The following is a 25,824-nucleotide window of genomic DNA, read 5'->3' on the forward strand; positions in this document are numbered from 1 at the left end:
CGCACCAACACTATATTTGTAACTGTGATAAGAAATTTAATTACTGAATATTCACCCGCTTTTCCGACATTCCTTCTGTACAAAATAAACTCTGACTATTCAGTACTCCATTTAATGTGGACGCCAATACCATTGTCTCAAAATTTCAAATGGGCCTTTTTGAATTGCGATGCAGTTGGATTGAATGACAAATTTCATACAAAGAGCATATCGCTGCATGACTTCGACAAAGAGTACGTTCTTGAAATTGATCTTTATCCCAGCTTATCAAACGATGCAGAAGACAATAGTTTTGAACAATGAAATTCACGAATATAGAAAGCCAAGATCACGTATCTCGGACGCCCATTTCGAATGTGGTCTGATTTTTGCTTCATCTGACTGTTACTAGAAGTTGAAAACCTTTCACAAAGCAAGCTGCGTCAATTGTCATATTTATTCTGCGTTGTTGAAGTGTAAATACTTGTGTTTTATGATTGGTATGATTGAGATTGCAGCAATGTAGGATAATATACCGAAGTGAGCGGAAAATATAGTACTAGGAAAAATTCCGGCCCGCCAAAAAGTTGTACACTCGAAATTTGGCCCGTGACTAGCAAAAGGTTGCCGACCCCTGTTATATAGATTTCAACTGTTTAGCCGACGGCAATCTAAACAACGGGCTGTACGTCAAAAATTGTCCTAATACAATATGTCTCATGTTACGAGCAATCACTGACTAATACAATGTTTCCAGATAAAAGGTCACGATGACTCCTGCCCAGAGTCATCCTACGGACTGAAAATAACATTTCTGATATTGCACATTTATCCCCTCACTCGTAATCCCGGTGGCAGCATACGACGGTGACGAAAACACTGATTGGACAAGCCCAAATTTAAATCCTGTTCCGGATTTTAGACTAGAATTGAAGTTCAAACCGGTAGTCGCGGTAGCAGCTTAACTTATTCAACTCCGATCAAATCATGATTGTCCAAGCTCTTCGCTGCAGCACCCCAGTCAAGTATGAATGAAAAAATCGTAATCGCATAGCTGATATACGACGACTATATTGAAAGCACCATTATTATTGGGGATATCAAAACACAATAACGATAATTTACAATCCCGCATCTACCATATCCATTCCTCTTACCACTTACGACATTCGCTGTTGTTAAATAAGGTATATTCTCATTATCAATCACTAACTCGACTCGACTAGGTTAACGATCTCTTCCTGTTATACGGAAAAAAATCACTTCGATTTCGAAGGAAAATCATCGAATATCGCGTTTGCATCCGTAATGACGTGAGATCTCGTGACTGTTCAGGATTTAAAAATTTCTTGCCTCGAGCACATACAGAAATTGTAGGACTGAAAATACGCGTGAAAGTGCACGAACAACAAAATTGAAATGCTTACTCTCTTCGAACACTTATATATCCTTATCTACGTAAAACATGTCATGGACATAGGAACAATGTTAGGGGAAGTTGGTGGGCCAAATGGTGGCCAATGGGCCAAAACTCACATTGTCATAAACATATTCGCAAACCCAGAAATACCAATGATCTTTAGCCAAACGATGGATTACTCTGGTCAACACAGTTTTTGTTGACTTTGATTAGGCAATTGATTTTGACTAACTTTTGGGCGCTGAATTCAAAAATGACTTCCGTTTTTCTATATCAAGTCAAGTTTTTGGGTTAGGCACCCCCCACATTGCCTCAAAACCCACATAATAGCACTACTTTTAATATTTTTTGTGCATTGTATAAAAAGCGTTTCCAAAACTACAACCAGTTGAAAGTAAATCATTAGACTTCAATTAAACATTTGCAATGCTTTATTTGGTTGATTTAAACTGATATTGCTTGTACAGGACAAATAAAGTGCAAGTTTCAGCCTTCAGGGTCCAAATTCACGCTAATAACCCATAATTCTGTAGGTTGTCTAGTTTGATACTCAAGCAATAGTCAGCTAACATATATAAGCTCCAATCTACTCTGGTATCTTATCCCCATGATCTTCAGAGGCTTGGTGACATTTTCTCCTTGGCCATCTCTGATTATGTCAAGGTTTTCAGGGAAATTATTAGGATATTTTAGTTTATTTTTAAAATGTCTGCTGTCCGACATAAACATATGGCAGTGGCACATGTGTATCAGGGTTGCATGTGCTGTGCATCCTTATTGTCTGGAAAACAAAGAAAACACAATATTTCAAAGCTGACACATACGATCCAATCGTGCTCGTGATATTGCAACAATTCTATGCTTCTGTATTGTTCTCAATGTTTCTGTATTATTCACGAAGACTAACTGAGTGCGCAATTGTTACTGCACCCACGTTGCCATTTTGGAGAATGCCACACTTTAGGATCTTTTTTGAGCTACTTGTAGGCATTTGTCATTCACTTGAGTTCTAAATGGGAATTTCTAACTCCTCCAGTAATCCATGGTGACAGTATCATGCCAATACCAGTATCACGGCAATACAAAAAGCTACCGAAAGTAGGCCGACGAAGGAAAGGCTGATTCTCCTGATCGAGAGTGAGATACCTTCTCTACCTTGCCAAGTAATCTTTTCTCACTTCGTAAGGATGTTAAAAGTTCTGAAAATCTATATTCCAAGCCCCAAAGCCTATGTCAGATCAATAACTTGTGTTGATGGACTACTCTACATTTTGAATCATCTTCAATTTCAAAATCTACATCATTAGGCCTACTATCCCTAAGATCTTCATCTTGATCCAAATTATCGAGCATATATCAGTTTTAAGTTACACTGGATAAGCTGAATGGGGCATTGGACCTATAGCTGATAGCAAATGTAATGTTTATTTTTCTTGCCATATCCTGCAGTTTGCATCAAATATGTGTGTGAAATATCCTCGGATGGTTGCATCCTCTAACCAAAAATGGGAGAAAGCATCGACCTATAGATCGATACCACTACCTTTATTCTTAATAATTCAATTGAACCCTTGGCTAGATAACTTATTATATGGTAAAAGTGTGGATTTCTGTATGGTATAGAAAAGTAATATGGCTAAATTCGTGAAAATTTGCATGTTTTGGGCATCTGTCGTAGAGCAAAAACTTGATGTGATGGAAGAAAACCAGGGGCATTTCTGGAATCAGCACGCCAAAATTAGCCTAAATCAAGTGCAAAATCGAAATCAACAAACTTTTTGTTCAAAATTGTTGCCCAGTATTATGGTTTCAATGCCTTTTTTAAAAATATTGTGTTTAACTTGAAAAGTTGTAGTATTATGCCACAATTGTATATATACTTTCCAAAAACATGTGGTATGAGCCGACGGACGATTTGCACTCGATAGTCGACGTACACGTTATGGCATGGTCAGAACCGTCATGGCCTACTAAAAACATGGCCATGGAACCCTCGAAATTGTCACCGGTTCAACAGTTATAGCACGTAGATATAGATGATTGGTACGGAGTGGATGTTCCGATAATGATAACCGCCGACCGTAAAAATGCTGCATGACGATATAGTCCTGGTTAAAGATATTTTGGTCCGTTTATACCTGGGGCCTAGTTCGTCAAAAGAACCATATTTACCCTACATCTTCCACTGTCAATGGCAATCCACTATGACGTCACAGTTTAATATTCATGACGTCATGACCAAAAAACAAACAATAAAATCTCGTTTTAAACAAGGGCCATGTTTTAAACATGTTTGTTTTAAATTGATTTTTGTTTTAAATGCAACCCCAAGACGGATGAGCATAAAACGCATACTTCCAAAGAAAAATGATTTTAAAATACGAAGAAATAGTGAAAGCAGAGCCCCTTGAAAAACATACCCTTTTTGGTCAGGTGGGGGAAATTAAAACAGTATAAATATTCAACACCACATCAGTTAGCAAGAAACTGAGAATTGTTAAGAAAAGGATGGTTCAGCAGGTGTCCAAGAACAGTTTTAGTTTACATCCCTAATTGGGACATTGTAATGAAACTTGCATGAAGTGTTAGCTTCGCAGAAACGTATAAATGGGTGTCCTGCTTAAGTGATTTTCTAGGCTCAATACTCTGATATTCATTTCCTTCGGCCTCATGCTCTTAGCACGACGTGTGTAGTATAGTGATTTGTCAGGCTTAAATTGGTTGTATCTAGACCTTTATATAGTTAGTATATGATTGATTGTTTGCTTCTTTCTGCATTATGTTATAGTGTAGCGACATTTGGTGTACCACTTAAATTTGATGCTTTTTTCATGTAAGGCTGAGGTCATACACAATAAACGGTTACCCTAGAACAGGGGGAGGGCAAATATTTGTCTCCACTGGCCAAATGATTAACAGAAAATATGTTGACGGGCCGAGTCAAAATGTTTAGCTATATTCTCCAGCGTATTAATTTTATTTCTAAATTGAAATCAGTAAACTGCATTGTTAATAAATGCTGCTCAGTGGATGCGATGATATTAGATACTGAGAAAACGATGGTTAATTAACAAAAAGCAATATTCTATTTGCTTTCCGTCATAATTCGAAACAATGGTAAACATGATACATTTTGAATTCTGTTTAATCCACGTTTTCATGTGGTAGCCTATTTGGGTTAGCCTACTACAAAGTTTATTGTCTTGATCGCTACCTTCCAAACAGTTTCGGCTTAGCGAAATCGATATAGATCGGTATATATCGAATTAGATTGACCGAAATGTTTATGAAAACATATTGGTCACTCCATGATATTGATCTCTTTCAGTCTGCACTTCGTTACTGACCACCTCTGTTAAGAACTAGGGGAGATGTGGTACCGATGGATCACTGGGACCGAAAATACTTGAAAAATTCTCCATGATAATTCGATGATTACACTCCGTGAATTTGTCGACAGTTACATGCTGCCAGAATCTTTCCCCACATGCAAAAAAATTAGACCTGCGTGAGTTATGGGGTCTGTGACGAATGATTTACGTTTTAGGGGGTGTAAAGTAAATTTGGATCGACATTTGCATTTTTCTATATCACCTTTCAGACTAACAAACCCGCCATTATTTTTGATGTGAAGTATAGGGCTTGTATCAGGGTATATAATGGCACATATTTTTTTAATCAATACCATCCTCGAGTGAACTATTTTCAATTCAATTACAATATTTATGGGGTGGGGGACCTATGGTACCATAGCCAAATCAAGCAAAATAGATGGACCAACTAATCACTTAACAACAGAAACTCGCCTACATATATATAGGCTGTAAATCATAGTTACCTATGGTGTTTTGTCGCTATTACGGGTTATTTGAAAGTAAAAATGTCGATTTGCGGGTAATATGTATGTGGCATTAATTTTGTTAATTTGGGCGTAAATCAAAACATTATTATATGCCAACATTTGAGTTGATATAATCTATTTTATTCTTGAAGGTCGTGACGAAACATTCTTCATTGACTTGCTGTAGCTTAGCTTATGGTACACAACAAAACAAGTTAACAAATTTGAGTTTTTGAGCGTATGTCTCATAGGTCCCATGGTCGTGTGCCTTCGGACCCACCGGGTGGGGACCGATGACACGTTCGAGCAATAAATTTTAAACGTGCATAAATATTTTTTGAAAGGGCGGATATCCATGTTAATGTCCGCGATAGGTAGATCTTGTATCGAAGTGTTGAGATAGCAAAAGATCTGCTATTCTCGGCTGAAGATTTGAGGGCCAGAGATCATTTTGCAATTTTTGATCCATCGGTACCACATCTCCCCTACTTCATCAACGATCCCTGATACTCATACGCTTGCATAGACATCGTTAAGATTTTCGTAACTTCAACCATTCAAGTCAAGTATGGTGATCTCAAGTCAGACGCAATATAGCTGCCATATTTTATAGCTAACCCGTGTCTTGATACTTCAGTTTCACTGCCTGTAGCAATAAATTTTGGAAATTCCGCGTCAACTTGCGAATGAGAAAAGCACCAGCAGGCGAATCAACTATATAATGTGCCGTGAAATGTCAATCGGAAACTTGCTTTCATATCACAACTGAACCTACAGCAAATGTGTGATTACGTCGCTTAAATTTCGTCCTTGAGGTGAAGTTGTGTCAGAGTTTCGAACCTTAACAGAGTCGCAGAATGTTGGGCTCTACGGCCAGATTCTTCGAGGTGGAATAACTTCACCTTAAGAACCAGAGGTGGTCAAAGTAGTCAATTAGGCTACTGAAGTAGAAGTAGAAGTAGCCGCGCAGAATTCTAGTCAAATGCGAGTGGAAGCAATGCTTTTCGAAACAGTCTAAAACTACTACAAGTAGAAGTAGAACTGGCTGTCTTCAAAAACTACTCAAGTACGTTTGAAGTTCTGAAAATCTCAAATACGATCTCATGGTCCGTCAAAAGCTGAAAACTGACACATGCTAACGGTGTTGACAACTGGTTTCGCGTTGCTACATCCAATGTAGGGAGAGGAGGCAAAGATGAGACAAGGGGCAAGATGAGACATGCAATTTTTTCATCAAACAATTTTCTAATGAACAGATTCCTTCGACTATGTTGTTCCCATAATGTAATTCTATAGCCCTACCATATTAACAAGGCAAACAGACTTGAGGTCGTGCAGAAAAATACCAACACATATATTTCTATAGTCTCTGTAAGTTATGTGGATTCATGTTTGTAATGTAAGGGCATACCGATAATAATATTTCATAACATAAAACGACATTACTGGAGCTGGTACAGTACGATATTATCAGTGTAATCATGCGCTCACCTCTGAAAAGTAATAGACATGAAATTTTTTATTGAAGTTTACACAATACTTGAGCTGTGGGGGTAAGATGAGACAAAGCCATGGGGGTAAGTTGAGACATGGGTATCGGAGTACTTTTCCATTGAAAGCCTCGCAATATTCCAAATTTATTGTTCACAGCACACATATTAGATTACACTGGTCAACAAAATGAAAAAAAAATTGGCAGAACATCTGAGAGCCGTTTCTGGGGTTTTCGAGGATGCTGATTACGAATATCACATTAGTTTTGCCAGATTGGCTCTTGTTCATAAGATACTTATACCCATAAAAAAAGCCCAAAATTACTGTATTTAAACTTGAATATTTCACTTGGTAGGAAGAAAATCGTAGTTTTTTCTAATTTTATACTGCGCATAAATAGATAATTGACAATAAAGAACCCTCTTGACGTTCTCAGTCATTCTATCAATATTAACATGACCTGATTCGAAATATTTGTTTGTGAAAAAAGCAGGCCTAAAATTGTACTTTAGCACAACGGAAATACATATTCTCCTGCATTAATTGGTCATTCTACCAAGATTAAAGAGGAGTATAAAGCTATAAAATTTGTCCTTGAAAAGCTTAACTACAATACGCATATGCATCTCATTTCTTTTGACTTGCAAATGGATAATTTTCCGCTGAGCTAACAAACCTAGTATCCCTATCAAACGAGAAGCTTAAATCTGGTATCCTTGATAGATTTTAGATTCGAATACGGATGAAAGATTCCAATTTCATAATAGGAAGGAGTTCACTAAATGGAATTTCTTCTAATTTGTAGTAAATAAAACGCTTACAAAGCACCCAACTACAAACAGTTGATCCGAAAATTCGTATCTGAATATGGAAAACTTGGAACAAAAATGAACATGATCATCAAGGTTCACTTTCTGTTCAGTCATCGTGATATATTTGCCGATCATCTTATTGATTAGCAATGAGAGAGTGTCCACCAAGACATCGAAAAAACAACAAAAAAGATATCAGGGCAGACGAGATGAACATATTATGGCAGACCATTGCTGGGACCTTTCGAGAAACTGCACTAAACTGCTTACAGTCGAAAATCGTACAAAAACAATTGTGCTTTAAAATAAACGAATAATATTATATTCCAACTGATTATTTCAAATTTACAATAGGTGGTGGACGTAAATCTGATTGAATTAATGCCACGTTATTTGAGTATATAAGTAAATACTTATATACATGACTGTAGTTCATTTATGTACATGATATCCCTGAATGTCTATAACTATGTTAAATCTAATACTGTACCCCTAAATATAGTGCTGTTGCTGGATTTTGATTTAAAAGAGTCTTCTGTGTGTAAAAATAAGAAGTAGATTGAATTTTTAAACTTTATAGCACGGCTGAGCTGATTTTCTATACAGCCATTACAGCGAAAACGGGAGATTTGTCGAATGCGGACCGCACTAAACTTTGGTAAAGTACAGTTAAATTTGACCGGTCATGTAGCCGCTGATGAAAAATAAATGAACAAGTCCGCTTGCTCTGAACTTGAATTGAATCGATGAATTTGGTATGTTTTTCACGTTAGCTTATATGTTGGCTTAAAAAGTTGAACAACTTCACTAGCTGGCTTCTTGCTGAATTCGGCTTGACGTTTTCCTGGTTAGTAATAATTTGGTCGAGAGGCTGTTGCGTGCCAAACGAAATCGTGTCACGAGCCTCCATTTATCAGGGGGTGTAATATATCTACGGAAGGCATTTAAACATACACCTAGCTTGAAATCCGCCAAAGAAACATACAATTCTTAAGAACTAATTTCTACTTAACAGTTCTATACCATCTAAAAACCTTGTAAACCCAGTGTATCTTCCGATACAATGCCAAAGCCAGATTCCCCCTAAAAAAATTAAGCCAGATTCCCCCCTAAAAAATTTCAAAATTCCCCCCAATGGGGGAATTCCCCCCGGTTGGGAGCCACTGTATTAGGGTTACCATATTTGTGTGAAACAAATTCCGGACACTCTTTAGCGCCAACTAGCGGATTCAGAAATGAGCAGTGACACGTTGTCTGTCAATATGACGTCACACTAGCAAAGCATTGCCCATCGACTGTATGCGAATGGAGTGGAAAATAGGTCATGAATTGGGTCATCTGTAATGTGAGCTCTGGTGATTGCTACTTGCTAGGGTCTGCAATATATTTCTCCACGGGCCGAATGAAATCGTCTGGCGGGCCTTGTCTGGCCTGTCGAGATTGTGTTTGACAGCCCTGCTATACGGTTAGGTCGGTGCGGCTATCTGGTTGTTTGTGTTAATCAGGTCCGAAACAACATTTTTTTCTGCCCCCTTCCGCCACTCAAAAAAACACTGATGTTGGGCCCAACATTGGGTAATCGATGTACCGTCTTGCGAACTTACTATATGCATTTGGCTGTTAAAATTTATGAATGAATTCTGTCAATAATATTGATTTTTCCATATATTAGGCTACTATAAAATGCACCAGCAGGTTGCACATCCGGTGATTTCCAACTTTTTATGGTCGCGGCCTCATTTCCAACTTGAAAATGTTCCGTGGCTCAGCTCAAAACTTGATAAGCTGAAGCTGATTACTAAAAAATTTCAACTTGCCCAAACTTATTCACGGACTAGGAAGCTGACTACCTCCAACATCATCGCGATTCCTAGATGAAGGCAAACGACCCCAAGATTTGGAACCACTGTCTGTGACTGAAGCATCCAATCGGCCTTAACCAACTCTAGGAATATACCGTTAGCTTTTCATTGTGATTACAATCGGACTTATTTCAGTACATGATGGTTATTTATATTGATTATGATTGCATTTTTGGCGAGGGTGATGCCTGGTGCCCATACTAATCTCAATATACGCTGCATTAACTCGCGCGCGACACGATGAAGAATTTTTAATAGCATAAATCTGCTTGAAAATAATATCGTTTATGTTGAGTTACGAAAAAAATTTGAGCCCACTTCAAGCGTTCAAAATTCCAGACATTTAGGCATATTTTAGAAATTCCTCCCGGACGCAGATTTTTCAGTGAAATTCCGGACATGTCCGGGAAATTCCGGACGTATGGCAACCCTAAAATATATTAATATTTATTCTTGAAGCTTTTCGGCAGACACTCACCGGGGAATACCGTTAGCAATAATGCGAGTGTATATATATATATATATATATATAAATAATTTTCTGAGTAGAATTTCAGGAATGTTGGAGTCGGATTTGAGTTGGAGTTCCGTAAAACAGTATTAGAAGTCGGAGTTGGATACAGTGGCAAAGTGATCCGGCTGCTGTTAACCCAGACTTGTACAAACTAACCATTTAGTTAGTTGGCGGTCAACTAACTAACGGTTTTGGGGTCGAAATCTCCACCATTTCAAACTTGAAATCCCATCCTTTTGAATTGTCGATTCTATGTGTGATATTTCCTACAAAATTATATTTTTGTGTTGTCTAGGAGAATGCAATAAAGTTCAGTACAGTTCTTGACATTAAATGAATTGGGATTTGAGAACCACTACGCCAGAGGTTGACAACAATCTTTCGAAGAATGAGAAGTAGGACATACGTTAGCGGGTTCAGTCAAAAGTTTACATTAAATTCTGCGGTTCATTGATTTCCAATCATTTTTGAATTAAAAGCACTGAATTACGTTGGTAAAACAAGCTTCTGAGTGGATGTGTTACTAGTAGGCAATCAGAAAGTTAGAGTCAATATGCAAAAATATTATTTATCCCACGTAATTATTCAAAGCAATTGTAAATAAGCAACCTTGTTAACTCTTTTTATCACACCAACCCCCAGACACGTCATTCTACAAAATGTATGGGGTATTAAAGCTTGGTTGCTACATCCCTAGCGATGTGTAGCTTGGTCAAATAGCCTTGTTGTGTTGGTAGTTTAGCGGGCAGGTTTTTCCAAATTCGCCTCCTCGCAACCTCAGCCGAGTAACTGCATGTTTATGTCATAATTCTGACTTAAATTAATCCATGTTATATCGACTTTATTTTGAATCCAGACTAGCCTACGCATACGACGCCCGCAGGCTCCTTAACCACGGTGCATAGATAAGTACTAAATACTAAACAGCCTTCACAGTGTTGGGATGACTCGAGTCAGACTCGAGTCAACTTTCTCGTATGACTTGACTTGACTCGAGTAACTTTGTAAAAATGACCTGACTTGACTTGACTCGAAGCTTCAGAAATGTGCATTGACTCGTGACTCGGAGCAAATTTTACGAGTCAATTTCAAGTCACCAAGTTAACGGTGTCGATTAAATTACTGTATCTTGTATATGTTCGAATTGTTCGATATACGCCGGTGTCATTCGTGAGAGCCACTAATCATACACTGATCGTACGTTACACTGATTCTCCATTGTTATCACAAATAAATTGACCGCAAAACGATCACATATCTTACGACTTACGTTGTCGTAGTAGTAGTAGATTAATCTAATAGCTATGTGTCTCTGTTTTTTAGACAGCTCAATGCTTACGTTGGGCAGTGCTCACTGCTCATGCTCACCTTTACCAACCCTCTTGTATGATTTAAATCCAACAAATATAATTTGTGCGTTCATATTCTCACGGACGTGTATAGATGGGTAGTGTAGGCTATTCTACCATTTCAATTTGTTTCAACTTCTCGAGACTTCGTATTCGGTTCTATATTTTGGCTGATAATAACTGACTGTAGCATTTAGCTGTACAGTTACTCACGTGTTTTATTAGCAATTCTACGTGTGCGCGAGTGATACAAATTCTTCTTGCATGTATATTTAACTGTATATTCGCTATTTGATTCGAGATAAATGGCCAATTAATCGGTCTTTCAGGCAGCTAGTAAAATGTAATGACTTTGAACCATCACTCATACTTCAAAAATCAATTTGACTTGAAATGTGACTTGACTCGTGACTTGACTTGACTCGAGTCACCTCCAAAAAACGAGTGACTTGACTTGACTCGAGTCACCTTTGAAAATCGATTGACTTGACTTGACTCGAGTCAAAATGGGCAATGACTCGAGATGACTCGTGGCTCGAAGGTAGTGACTTGATCCCAACACTGAGCCTTCAAAGTAAACGCATTTCCAGTTCAATTTATACAGCCCATGGTTTCAGTACGCATTCAAATGTATAGTTTAAAATTCCAAGCAACTTTTAGCGGTCCGGATATGGCCATAAAATGTCCTAGTGTGCCCTACAAGCCTTCGTGGAACCCCTAATTTTCAGGGAGTCACAAAAACGAAAATCTACCACATTATACATCTTACTGCACATTTAATACATTTCTTACATTGTCCGCCCGGAATCACTGGTCAAGAACCACTGTTTTAGTTAGTTGTATTTTAGTTGGTTGTTGATTTTTGAAGTTCGTTAGTTCTTGGTCAAGTTGTGGATTTTGAGAAGTGAGTAGTTCTAGTTCTAGTTCTAGTTGCGAGTTTTAAAAAATAGAGTAATTCTAGTTTTAGTTGTAGTAGCGCTCTTTGAAAATCCAATAGTACGTACCAGTCTGTGTTAACCCTGTTTCGGGGATAGTATAATTTTGCGCCATGGTGGTATAGTCCACCGATGGGTGGGACCCAAGAAGTTGCTCACTTGGCATCGATAATAATTGGCGAAAAGGAATATAATTATATCGAAGTTGCACTGAGATTTCTCTGCAGCTTGCTTGGAGAAAACGTATATACGAGTGACAAACATCGCGCCGAAGTATATCAGTAGCGGCTGATTTTGTAGGACTCGAATTGAATCCATATATTACCTTATGTCAAAACCGTAGACAATAAAACCCATAAAACCGTAAAGCATGAGAAATTATTTTTAGACGATCCACGATCCATTCCGGAAAGTAGTCTAATTGAGTTTAATCGTTTGGAGAGCTTCTCTGTAGCATGAGCAATGTGATGCCTGCATGATGTTAACCAAAGTTACTAGATATTCAAATGATTCCACAGATGAGATATCTTTACCACCTATAGAGGGAAGCAGCAAAGAGCCATAGACCACCCCGGTTTGCACGTACGCATAAGATTATGGTGGCTACCAGCTGATCACAGTTTCATTTGTCGTTCATCAATGAGATATTGTTGAGCGTGTGAAGACCTCGCCAGCTTGCGACGCCTAGCCATCCGACATAGATCGCATTTCGCCCGAGACTTTTACTGTGTATTTGTATTCCGACTCAGCGACGACCAGAAGTTTTAACTTTTGGTTTGGCCGTGTTGGCGGCATTTAAGCGGAAAGATAAGAGAGACCAGTTGCCCGGAGAAAGTCGTTTTGAAATCTTTACGAAAACACTGCCTTAATTACGAAATGATCTATAGCAGGGCCGGCCAACCTTTTCAGCCAAAGGGCCACATTCGATTGACGAAATACTGCGCGGGCCACTTACCGCGCCAAGCGCGAAAAAAATTTGAAGTTCATAGGTCAATAATATTGTCACTTGACTATATTGCGGGCCTGCCGTATATCGCTAGGCTAAGTTTGCGAGGGCTATTCGGCGCATGGACAATTGGACATATCGATATCGAAAACTGCGACCAACATGCGTCAATCTTTCCGTGCCTAGGTTTCATAGTCAACGATCTTACTGCGAGCGCAAACGCAAAGTCGCGTATGTTGAACGACACTTTGTCCGGTAATCGCGAATATAGTTAGACTCAATCTGATACATCAGGCGTTCTTCCATTTTCACAAAAAGGGCAACAACATTAAAAACAAGGAATCGAGTGACAACATGTAGCGCCAAGCTTGCAGAAAATTTTTACTTTTGATAAATCTATCGCAAATTATTCTGCTTTATTGTAGTGTACGAAGATATACCAATATGTCACTGGCTGATGGATCTGTCACTGCGTCGGAACTGATATTTTAGTCATCACATCTCAAGTGTTGCGGCCAAACTGATCAAATTTTTGGTTGGCCTTGCAAGTTCACAATCTGTGCAATCCATTTTTGATATTAGAAATTTCGGAAATGACCTCGCGGGCCGCTCAAAACCTTCTCGCGGGCCACGGGTTGGCCGGCCCTGATCTATACAGTCACGCTCCCCGACTATTTCTGAAGCACTGTAGTCTACCTTTCGGCTACCTTGAACAACTTTTAACTTGCCTATCCATCGTATAGCTTGCATCGCTTAAACTTTGTTTCTGATTGGAGTAGTTATTTTAATATTTCACATAAATCATGCATAAAGTTCCAAATCCAAGTTCAATACTTTAAAACATTTATTTTGGAGGAGAGTAAATAGTCAAGTTTACAGTGAATAAATTAGCTAGCAAAACGTGCATCATTATATAGCCTTGAGGTCATTTCCAAACCCTGAACGGTTTCCATAAAATGCTGAATGCGTGGCATATCGAACAAGGTTGCTATTTTCATACGGTGACACGCTAATCCTATGACATACTGAACTCCGTATGAACTAGTGTCACCGTACGGAGTGTCATACGGAGTTTTGTATGTCATAGGATTGCAACGCTCAACTGATTGCTAGCGGGACATTTTGTTACGGGCACGTGCAGGCCACCAGTAACATTGAAATGTTGCCATAATATTCCACGGCGGTGACGCAAGGACGTTTTCATCATTATACGCCATACACTGTCGAACTTTGAGTAGGACATATGTTTCATTTTTTCTTCCAACCCAGGCAAGCGCAATCCAGTCCTGTTTGTTCAGGATCATCATATAAATTTAAACATGATTGTCATCACCGCAACATTTAGGAAGTAGCTTGCTTGTGCCCTTGCAGAATAACTAGTCGTAGTGCTTGGTACAGCTGTCGTAGCAACGCCCGTGACATTTGCAGCTTCTCCTAATTTACGATCAAATGACAAATGTTCTTCCTTCTCTTCCTTTGACTTGGTGGAATCACGTGCATTCTGCATTTGAACCATGCTTGATATCTTCCTGTGTGTGTTGCACAAGCTTGATGAGCACGCATTGTAAACGCAGGATCTGCAAATAAGTAGGACTTCTGATAATAGCTCGTTGTGTAAATTGGTGTCCATAATAATAAACTGAAAAGTGTTGATCAGAAGTGGAAGTAGTCCTATGTCTTAATAGCCTGAGGAAGTACTGCAAGTAGGCAAACCTACATGATTACTGCGAAAAAGTAGAGTTACTTCGTTACTGACCACCCCTGCGTACTGCAGTGTTGGGATGACTCGAGTCATGACTTGACTCGAGTCAGACTCGAGTCGACTTTTTCGTATGACTTGACTTGACTCGAGTCACTTTGCAAAAATGACTTGACTTGACTTGACTCGACGCTTCAAAAATGTGGATTGACTCGTGACTCGGAGCAAAATTTACGAGTCAATTTCAAGTCATCAATAAGCTAACTGTGTCGACTAAATCATTGTGAACGTTCGGATTATTCGCGATACGGCGCTGACACTTGTGAGAGCAACTAGTCATTCACTTATTGTACATTTCACTGGTCCTCCATTGTTACATCACAAATAAATTGACCGCAAACGAAATGATCACGGCTTACGTTGTCGTAGGCCAGGGGTGGGCAAACTACGGCCCGCGGGCCGCATGCGGCCCGCCACGCCGTTTTGTGCGGCCCGCGAGAGTCTAAAGAAACTTTTTTTAAATTTTGATAAAATGCGTACTAAAAATCGAATTAATGCAAGGACTTGATTAACTTTTTCTTATTATATTTCACCATGATAATTCTAAGACAGTGGTTTTCAAACTCGTGGGCGCGCCCCCCTTGGGGGCGTGAAAGCATCTGAAAGGGGCGCGAAGCTGAGCTCGACTGAAAAAAGTTTTCGCGCTCCGCGCGATTTTCATGGAATTCATAGTTATTGCTATGTATTTAGTCTGAATTACATATTTAAAAATCTCTCATCCACAGTCGTAACCTTCCACGCCATCAAACTACCCGTTAGGTTTGCTAGCATCCTGGTTGCGTTTTGTGATATGACGATAAGGGTGCGCGAAATCTTTGACCATCATAAGGGGGCGGGGCGTGTCTTAAAAAGTTTGAGAACCACTGATGTAAGGTAAATACTTGATATCACAGCGGGATAGCTGCAACGAGATTGACATAATTTGGATCACCAGTGAGATTTCAGATTGCCCACTTCATTTTTAATTATTTGAGTGATGTGCTTATAAAAAACCGATTCGGGCGTGTCTTAGGTACATTCGTTGTCTGTATGCGTGGATTGGGGGTATTTATATTTTATCTACACATAGTAGAAGCGTGTTTGAAGCTATGGTTATGATGCTGTCAGCATTGTGTGTCCTGGAACTGAGCCAAAAGTGGAATTACTAAATCTATGAACAGATCATTGCTCACAGATTTATATTTCAATCCTATTCTAAGAATCGGGCCAACCGCCTTTTATCTCTATAGTTTTGACAAATTGGTTATTGAGGTCCGCCTGCCTATGAAATCTCGCCACTATATGTTTCTGACGCGTGTACGATATCATCAAAGCAATATTTGGCTTGCTTTAAATAAGCACATATATTGTCTCCATGTCCTCACTATATAATCATATATCAATATTGCGTTTTGGTTTATGATCCCAATTTTATATAGTGCGGCCCGCGAATGAATTCAGATGTTGAATGCGGCCCGCGAGCTCAAAAGTTTGCCCACCCCTGTCGTAGGCAGTAGTAGTAGTAGAGTGATAGAAACGTATCTCTGTTTCTTAGTCGACTCAGCGCTTACATTGAGCAGTGCTCACCTTTACCAACCCTCCTCTATGATTTAAATCGAATGATATAGTTAATGCGTTTATATTCTCACGGATGTGTGTAGATAGATGGGTAATGTATTGTACCATATCAATTTGTTTAAACTTCTCGAAGCTTCGTATTCGATCCTCTATTTTGGCTGATAATAACAGACTGTAGCATGTAACTAGTTAATCACGTATTTTATTAGCAGTTCTACGTGTGCGTGTGCGATACACCGCCTGTTTTCTTGTATATTTAACTTTATATTCGTTATTTGATTCAAGCTAAATGGCCAATTAATCTGTTTTTCACGCAGCTGGCAAAATGTTATGACTTTGAATCATGACTCATATGTCGAAAATTCAATTTGACTTGAATTATGACTTGACTCGTGACTTGACTTGACTTGACTCGACTTGACTCGAGTCACCTTCGAGAATCGATTGACTTGACTTGACTCGAGTCACCTTTGGAAATCGATTGACTTGACTTGACTCGAGTCAAAATCTGCAATGACTCGAGATGACTCGTGACCAATGTTCCCTCTAAGCTGCGCACGTGCGCAAATGCGCAGTGCTGAGACGGTCTCTGAGCACAGAAAATCTAGGTTGCGCACAAAAAATCTGAAGTGATGACTTTTTTTTTTAGTCGCTGTGCACTGTTCTTTAAGGGACCGCGCAAGCGCGCAGACTCGTAAAAAATTAGAGGGAACATTGCCAGGGGCAAATAGTGTTATCGCTGAAGTCTGAAACCGAGGTACAAGCGTGGCTCGTAAAGGTAAATATTGCGCTCTGTGAAGAAATGATAATTTGCAATGACGTGCGCCTCACGAAAGAAATTTTTCTTTTAGTATATGGTCTCGTACGCGTGAGCGATACTGATATCATTTCAATAGCGCAATCTTAACTAGGAATGGCGAAATAACATGGTTTAACAAAGTTATAAATAACAACGGGCTAGCTCGAAGTTAATCATCGAGAAACTAGCGAATAGTATTCTCCCCGTGGCATAAACATTGCACAAGATTTGCTGTACAATTGCATGCCGTGAATTTTCGAAGTCATCACTTACATATGGCAAATCTGATCACGCATGGTGACATAGGATCCATCCCCTTGCAAACGTTGATCGGGAAATGCTTCAACTGCACACTGTAGGGCGTTGAATTACATCAGCTTCTCAGCAGCACAAATTTTGATTTTATTCTATTCGTTTGAACGGGAAGCTTCCGTCGATAAGGTCATACGCTAATATTGTTCTTGCGTCAGTCATACTTGAATATTCGTATCACAGTGGTGGGATGACTCGAGTCAACTTTTTCGTATGACTTGACTTGACTCGAGTCACTTTGCAAAAATTACTTGACTTGACTTGACTCAGCGCTTCAGAATTGCGGATTGAATCATGACTCGGAGCAAAATTTTTGAGTCAATTTCAAGTCATCAATAAGTAAACGGTGTCGACCAAATCCCTGTATCATGTGTATATTCGGATTATTAGCGATACGCCCGTGACACTTGTGAGAGCAACCAGTCAGTCACATACTGTACGTTTCACTGGTCCTCCATTATTACATCACAAATATATTGGCCGCAAAGGAAATGATCACAGCTTAGGTTGCCGTAGTAGTTAGTAGATTAATTTAATAGCAACGTATCTCTGTTTCTTAGACGGCTCAGTGCTTACATTGCGCAGTGCTCACCTTTACCAACCATCTTGTATGATTTAAATAGAATGAATATAGTTCATGCATTTATATTCTCATGGATGTATAGCTGGGTAGTGTATCGTACCATATCATATCAATTTGTTTGAACTTCTCGAGGCTTCGTATTCGAATTTCTATTTCGGCTGATAATAACATTAATAACAGACTGTAGCATGTAACTATACAGTTACTCACGTATTTTATTAGTAGTTCTACGTGTGCGTGTGCGATACAATGCAATTTTGCATGTATATTTAACTTTATATTCGTTATTTGATTCAAGATAAATGGCTAATTAATCTGTCTTTCACACAGCTGGCAAAATGTTATGACTTTGAATCGTCACTCTTACTTCGAAAATTCAATTTGACTTGAATTGTGACTTGACTCGTGACTTGACTCGAGTCAACTCTAAAAATCGAGTGACTTGACTTGACTCGAGTCACCTTCGAGAATCGATTGACTTGACTTGACTCGAGTCAAAATCTGCAATGACTCGATTTGACTCGTGACTCGAAGGTTGTGACTTGATCCCAACACATGACTGTTTGTCTTGATAGTAATGAGTGCATTGCCGGTATTAAGACATCACATCAGTGTTATATTTCGGTAGGCCTACATCGATCGCCTGTAAAGTATTGATTTGAAGTGCGTTCTCGTGCGTGTATGTCTACTAGTAATCTATATGTCACCACATGTACGGATTTTTGTGACATCATAGATGGTTGCACAAAATTACGAATCGCCGTCTTTGCGGTTACAAGCGTCCATTTGTGTCACTACAAGTGTTTGGCTAGCTGCTTGCCTGTGTGGTCAACGTTGAGTGAATACTTGCTAATTATGCTTCTCACTGTTTATAATGATCGCTATTAATGATGGCAAAACGAATGGGTAGTTTCTCATGCTCATCCCCTCACCAAGTCAAATTAACAAATAAGTGCGATCCGTTTAACATGGAATGGTTGTCGGAGCATGTAAAAACGGAAGACAAAGCTAGGTAAGCCCGAAGACGTTCAACTATTATTTAGGGGTCCTACCTTTTGCAACACACCTGACTCGATCAGCTCTACCGGTAAATCTGATTACGTGAGCAGAGGAAGCATAAAAATTGATAGCAATATAGGCTACCTACTCAATCGTGTATTATATAAAAAATGTTCGCGCTTCGCGCGATCATGCTCTACACCTACCGAACGGATAGCGTATTTAGATGATTAGCAGCGGCAAAAATCGCATAGACCGAGGGGGGTCTGGGGGGCGAAGCGCTCTCTGGGAGCCTATTATAGCACTGTTGTCCAAGGGCCTGCGCAGTGAGTTGGCGTGTTTGCGCAGACTGGCGAAAAATTAGAGGGAACACTGCTCGTGACTCGAAGGTAGTGACTTGATCCCAACACTGCTGCGTAGTACTCACCGTGGAGTGAAGCGTTCTCGCAATTCCGCAATGGAAGATCCTAGTTTGGTTGTAATTTTCGATACAGTCCCATTGAAGGCCCAGGCGAGACTGTCGAAAAATCCGACGTTTCGCTCGCTCGTCACAATGATCCACTTGAAATAATCTTTGTAAAGCTGTTTGATGTCTTCGCGACCCAGAATTCGCATTAGTCGAATGTAGAATGAGAAATCCGGGAAGGCATTCAATATCTCCTGTATAGAAATAGTTCAATTGGTTTGATGTAGTGTATAGTCAAATGTGGTATCGCTTAACTTTTGTGGGGCAAAATCGTTTCTTGGCAACAGCAAGTTTTCAAAAATGTTCCATGGGGCCTCTATAATTAGTCGTGTGATTATAATTACTTACATGGTAGATAGTTCCATTTATGGTATTAATTTCATTGGCGAGAGCAAATGGAAGGTCCACATTGATGTCTACGACATATGAATAGAGCTGTTTGGAGAAATCCTCATAAGCCTTGTACTGTTTCGCATGGCACTCTTCATACGCATCGTCGTACATGTAATAACAGTTGTAATACTCGGGTCCGTGATATGAGAGATTGAAGTATTGAACGACGCTCATTGCGATTCTAGGGTATTCCGATTTAGGGTACAGTAACTCATATGTTTCGACAACATTTTGAGCTACCTTCAAATGCACACTTGCGTTATTCACGGGCGTCATGATTAAATCCTGCAAGTTATTTAACAACGGTTTCGCCAGCCGCGGAATGGCGTACCCCAGTTTTATTATGACGCGTTCCAAGACGTATCCAAGATCGAAAACAGGCCAATCACTGAATCCATCCTGCAACGTTGTGAAGATGATATCAATTTCGTGTTTACGATCGCTGAATAGCGTATATGTTGCTCGCGATAGATTGATAACCAGTAAGTTGATTCGTGGATAGAGAGGACTGAACTGTGGCTGAACAAGTACCGTTTTCTGCAAGATGAAATGTACGAATTCGCTCATGTTAGATTTCTTCGCAGTAATATTCGGCATGCTGAAGTCAATTGATTCAATTTCTTCCGCAAGCGTGCTGTAGATTTTACCTATTTCCGTTTCCTCGCCAGGAAAAAGCTTGTAGTAAATTCCTGGCAGCCACGTGATAAGCAAATCTATGTCAACAGTCGGGATTTGTCCAAACCACGACACATATAGCTTGTTGAAAGCTCCTGACAGCTTTTCAGTATCTGCGGTTACAGTGCTTTCATGTGATAAAAGCACTGCGGCCCAGTGTATTACGTTGCCATAATTCCCATTTACCAGATTTTCCACTAAATCGGGTGCGCTGTTCAGAATTGGGTTCAGATAATGTGAGTATTCATCAGGGATTTTGACATTGGCTTGAATAGTGCTGGTAATGTTGACAATGGATTGCTTGGGTTGGTGTCTGTTTAGATCTCCAAGAAGTTTATAGGCCATCTCATACCAGTCATCGACGCTCAAATACGTCGGTAGCACGGATTTGATTAAACCTGGCAAATGAGTAGCCAGAGGCAAAAAGTCAGAGTCCTGAAGGTCCTGTATCGTTTGCTGTGTCATGAAATTCCCTAGAAATGAGTAGATTTGAGATGCTACGTCCAGGTCTGAGGTTCCAAGTTCACCTAACGTAGTCATGAACTCTTTTACTGTAGGATCAACATGTGGCACAGCGGGCCAGTTCCTGTCTTCATAAGGCTCTGTGTACCCCGGTGGTTTAAGTGCCAGATTCATCAAGTTCGCGAATTTGTCTTTCAGAGGCAATGCCTTTCCCATGTTGAAACCTAAATTTTCCAAGAATGTGTAGCAACCGGTTATGAATGATTCGGTTCCGGTTCCGTTTGAAAACAGGGTTCGTAGACTTTCGGTAATATTTTCGTTCATGTCTACGCTGAACGCACGTAATTTATCGTCCATGCTGGGAAGCATGTTGAGTAAATCGGTTGGATCGAGGTCACTGGCACCGCCAAACAATTTCTCGCAAGTAAGCGACGGAGAATATGACTTCGTGATACACCCGCCGTAACGCATTCCCACTGAAAAGGAACAGTAAGTGTTAAGTCTGTTTCTATGCAAACTCTATATATCGCGTATCGAAGTATGAGTCCGACTATATAACAGGGACGGGCAACTTACGGCCCGCGGGCCGGATCCGGCCCGGGAAGGGATTTTGATCGACCCGCAGAGAGTTTCTACCCTAAAAGTGAAATTCTATTCTGAAAGTATTGACCAATTTTATGCGTCACAGAATGAATCCATGTTTGCCAACCTGGGTAAGACGGACATGAAACTACTTATTGTTCTGTATGGGCTTGCATACATTTTTGACCATTAACATAAACGAGACAAGGCTGCGTTCCAATATAACTGATGTTCTCGTGCAGTCGTTAATGAGGGTTTCTATTTACGACATGCAGCCAGAGTTCAAACAACTTGTTGATAACTTTGACCGACCACATATATCTGATTGACTGCAACAGCTATTGCTAACAAATTCATTAAATACTGTTTTGGTCTCTATGCTTTACACTTTAAGTTTACATTAAATACGATTTAGTCCTTGGATAGGTGGATAAATACGCGATTAATGTAAATATTCTGTAATCCGGCCTGCCGAGCACTTCATTTTTTCATATCCGGCCCACCGACCGGAGAAGTTGCCCGCCCCTGCTCTATAAGAATACATATTTGCGTACCTTCCAAATCAGTTCGCGGGATTTGAACCATAACCTCTTGCATGAAGCAGTCGCTGTTGTCTTTGCAAGCCTTTTCACTCCAGTGATACAGCGGAATGCCTGACACAGACATGTTGAAACCTTCGTGACATTGTAAGCCGTCGATGCCGCGCGCGCACAGTGTTCCTACCAATAACAGCAATCGGTACAATTTCATTTTAAAGCTATCAGCCTATGCTCAATTAACAATCTGTGGATAGTAATAAATAGCAGAATCTTCACGTTTTTCCAACTCTACACAGGCATCGTTGAGATTTTCGCAACTTCAGCCATTTCAGTCAAATAGTGATCTCAAGTCAAAGCCAATAGTTAGCGTATTTTATAGCTAATCCGTATCTTGATACTTCAGTTTCGCCGCCGGGAGCAATAAATTGTGGACATTCCGCGCTAACTTGCTAACGAGAAAAGCGCCTGCAGGCGAATCAACTATACAATCTTCCGTGAACTGTCAATCGGAAAATTGCTTTCATATCTGATACTGATGCGTGTCGTTCGACATCCTCCTATCTGTTCATGACATCGCATTGTGTCTTATCGCATTGTACATTGTGTGTGACTTGTTCAGATAAAAATTATAACCCAACGATGTTATCACAAATGAACCGGGAGAACATGTATGATCACGTGGCGTAAATTTAATCCTGGAGGCGAGGCGAAGCTGTGTCAAAGGTTCAAACCTTAACAGAGTCGCAGAATGTTGGTGCTCCACGGTCAGATTCTTCGAGGTAAAATTACTTCACGCTAAGAACCAGAGATGGTCAAAGTAGTCAGTGAGGCTACTGAAGAAGTAACGACGCAGAATATTAGTCAAATACGAGTAGAAGTAGTGCTGTTCGAAGGAGTCCAAAACCACTTCAAGTAAAAGTAGAATTTGCTGTCTTTAAAAACTACTCAGATAAGTAAGTAAATCTTTAATCCTAAATCGTAAATCTTCAATACGCTATCATGATAGATAACTGTTACCTGAACACGTCATCAACCGCGGCATAGAGAGGAAATTAACGCAATTCAACGCAGAAAAGTCAACAGAGCCGAACAAACGAACAATCAAAGATGTTTAGCCTATATCCATCTACCTTGGATTGGTCTCATTTCCACCCGCTTTGAAAAACAATTGATTTCTGCGGTCAGTAAGTGTCACGACACAGTCAGAACTCAGAACCGGTGTGATTTTCTACGAATACACAGCTGCTCCCTTCAACGCGCCAAGACCCTGCACTTCAACAAAGTAATGTAGTGTTGGAATATAAGTGCCACCGTGATTGTGGCTACGTGGGAAGAACGTCAAAGCGTCTGCAGAAACGCATAAACCAGCGTGTCTCCAGATTTGTCAGAACACGTGCATCAGGCTCGGTGAGAAGCTCACCCTTAACTCATCCGCTTAAGCTTGATGCCGACCGATCGAAGGCGATTAATTCTGCCATCGGCAAACATCTCTTAGAAAATCCGATTTGTGCGAATAGTTATCGAGACGACAGATTTCGCGTCGTTGGGAGGGGACGTTCACACTACCATTTGTGTGCCTAGGAGTCGACTTTTATCAAAATACACCAACCCAATCTCTGTCAACAAAAAGAGTTCGTGTACCACCTAAAAATGGTACATTGAACGCTCTCTCATTCGAAATTGCATGCTGGTGACGTCATATTTTGTGATAAGATTGTTGATATACAATGTTCTTTCCAATTCTCTACTAGTTGCTGACGATTACCCCTGACGAGCGTCAGCTGAAAATATTGGGTTTATTTCAATATGAATGTACTATTCAATTGTATATTGAAGTTCTGTACGTCCAAAAAGTCTTCAAATATTTGATTATTTGAACCACGCAACCGCTACATAAATTATTTACATTGATCAAAACTTTTTTGGAAAATACTGCTCTCTCGCAGTCTGCACTTCGTTACTGACCACCTTTGTCAAGAACTATATACTTCATCAACAATCCCCGATACTCATACGCTTGCACTACCGTTGCAGAGTGGATTCATTGCCAATGTTATTCATTATCAGAGGCCGTCTGTAGCCTGTCTCCAATTGATCAACGTGCTCAAGTGAATACGGTTTACTGCATATACTTACCCATGTCGTTACATTTTAGAATTCTTCCATCCATATATATACCTCAACAGTTGTTGGAGTCAAACTATACTTACTTTACTTGTTTCGATTATGTCAAATATAAAGTAGACAAGTGTATGGACAGATTTACATCACTTTCACGAGTTAAATTGTCACAACAGCTGCAGACCATGCATGATGGGAAAGATTTGTAAGGTCGTGGATTGGACCTATTTTCATCGCCGCTGTTCATTTTACGTCAATGAAAAAAGTGCATCTTACAATTTTGCAAACTGTCACCGAGCGACTGACAGACCAAATTCTTCCACGGCTCGTACCAATATACATTTCAAACCAGGGCTGTGGAGTCGGAGTCGGAGTCGGTGGAGTCGGAGTCGGAGTCGGGGTAATTTTCGCTTGATGGAGTCGGAGTCGGAGTCGTGAAAACTATAATAGCTGGAGTCGGAGTCGGAGTCGGAGTCGGTGGGAAAATACAGACTGGAGTCGGAGTCGGAGTTTGTGAGAATGACTATGACTTCGACTCCGACTCCGACTCCGACTCCAACTTCTCTATCATGAAAACGTTTGCTTTCAAAGAATTTTCAATAGAATTTTTATGTACCACCAATCACTGTTATTATTAGCCATACAGATCAGGTGCAGCCAGCCCGTTGCGCGCAGGCCAAATTTGGCACACGAGAAGGTTAGGTGTGAACTGCGAGGTAATTCTCGAAATTATTTATGACATCAGGTACAATTGCAAGGCCAACCAAAATTTGATTAGCATGACCGCGAAATTTGATAATGACTAAAACAACAGTTCTGACGCATTGACGTATCCAGGGGTCAGCCGTATTTATCCCAGATCTTCGTATATGACCATGAAGTAGAATATTTCATAGCAGATTTATTTGACTTGAAATTTTTCTCGGTACTTCGCATGATTCATTGTCACTAGATTTCTTGCATGCAGTAATTGAGCCCCCTTCTGAAAATTATAAATACATATTTTTTCACAGAATTGAGTCGAACTATATTCGCAATTAGGAGATACGGCTTCGCTTGTGCACTCGCAGCGAGATCGTCGACAAAACATTTGCAAAAAATGATAGAGGCATGTTCACTGATACCGTCGATTTTGCTATGTCTAAACGTCGAATAATCCTGTCCTTGCCAAATGAGCCCAGTGGTATACAGATGCGACCCCCAATGTATGTTAGCGACATCTTTATTGACATAGCTATAGCCTAATTCAGTCGTTATCTTGCAAAAAAATTTCGCGCTTCGCGCGACCAGGGCCTGATTGCGCACTGCACAGTTGCATGACATATTGTTATCAATTTTAGAGCGTATTAATATAAGTCTTGTTTGCAATGTTATCTAATTCGGTTCGCTCCTATCGATGACTAAAAAAAGGTTATCAACGTTCCA

At 40.0% G+C, this 25,824-nt stretch overlaps 1 protein-coding gene across 1 annotated transcript; it reads right to left on the reverse strand.

Annotated features, from left to right (window-relative positions):
- Positions 1 to 14,247: 14,247 nt before the first annotated feature.
- On the reverse strand, positions 14,248 to 22,567 carry LOC145434134 (uncharacterized). Its single transcript, XM_080311444.1, has 4 exons — positions 22,294 to 22,567; positions 19,976 to 21,633; positions 19,589 to 19,821; positions 14,248 to 14,729 (listed from the first exon to the last, which is right to left on the reverse strand). Exons 1-4 carry the CDS (start codon positions 22,487 to 22,489, stop codon positions 14,456 to 14,458), a joined length of 2,361 nt encoding a protein of 786 aa, XP_080167570.1. The 5' UTR covers positions 22,490 to 22,567; the 3' UTR covers positions 14,248 to 14,455.
- Between the last annotated feature and the right edge of the window lie 3,257 nt (positions 22,568 to 25,824).

Source organism: Botryllus schlosseri, chromosome 2, assembly GCF_051294905.1.
Source record: "Botryllus schlosseri isolate E-star chromosome 2, Bs_hap1, whole genome shotgun sequence".
In the NCBI taxonomy this organism is placed as follows: domain Eukaryota; kingdom Metazoa; phylum Chordata; class Ascidiacea; order Stolidobranchia; family Styelidae; genus Botryllus; species Botryllus schlosseri.

Bases quoted from the DNA above. Each gene is read 5' to 3' on its own strand.
- LOC145434134 (XM_080311444.1), bottom strand. From the start codon at position 22,489: ATGAAATTGTACCGATTGCTGTTATTGGTAGGAACACTGTGCGCGCGC. The intron at 21,634-22,293 runs GTACGCAAATAT...GTTCCTTTTCAG, and splicing joins CCCGCGAACTGATTTGGAAG to TGGGAATGCGTTACGGCGGG. The intron at 19,822-19,975 runs GTAAGTAATTAT...ATTTCTATACAG, and splicing joins TAAATGGAACTATCTACCAT to GAGATATTGAATGCCTTCCC.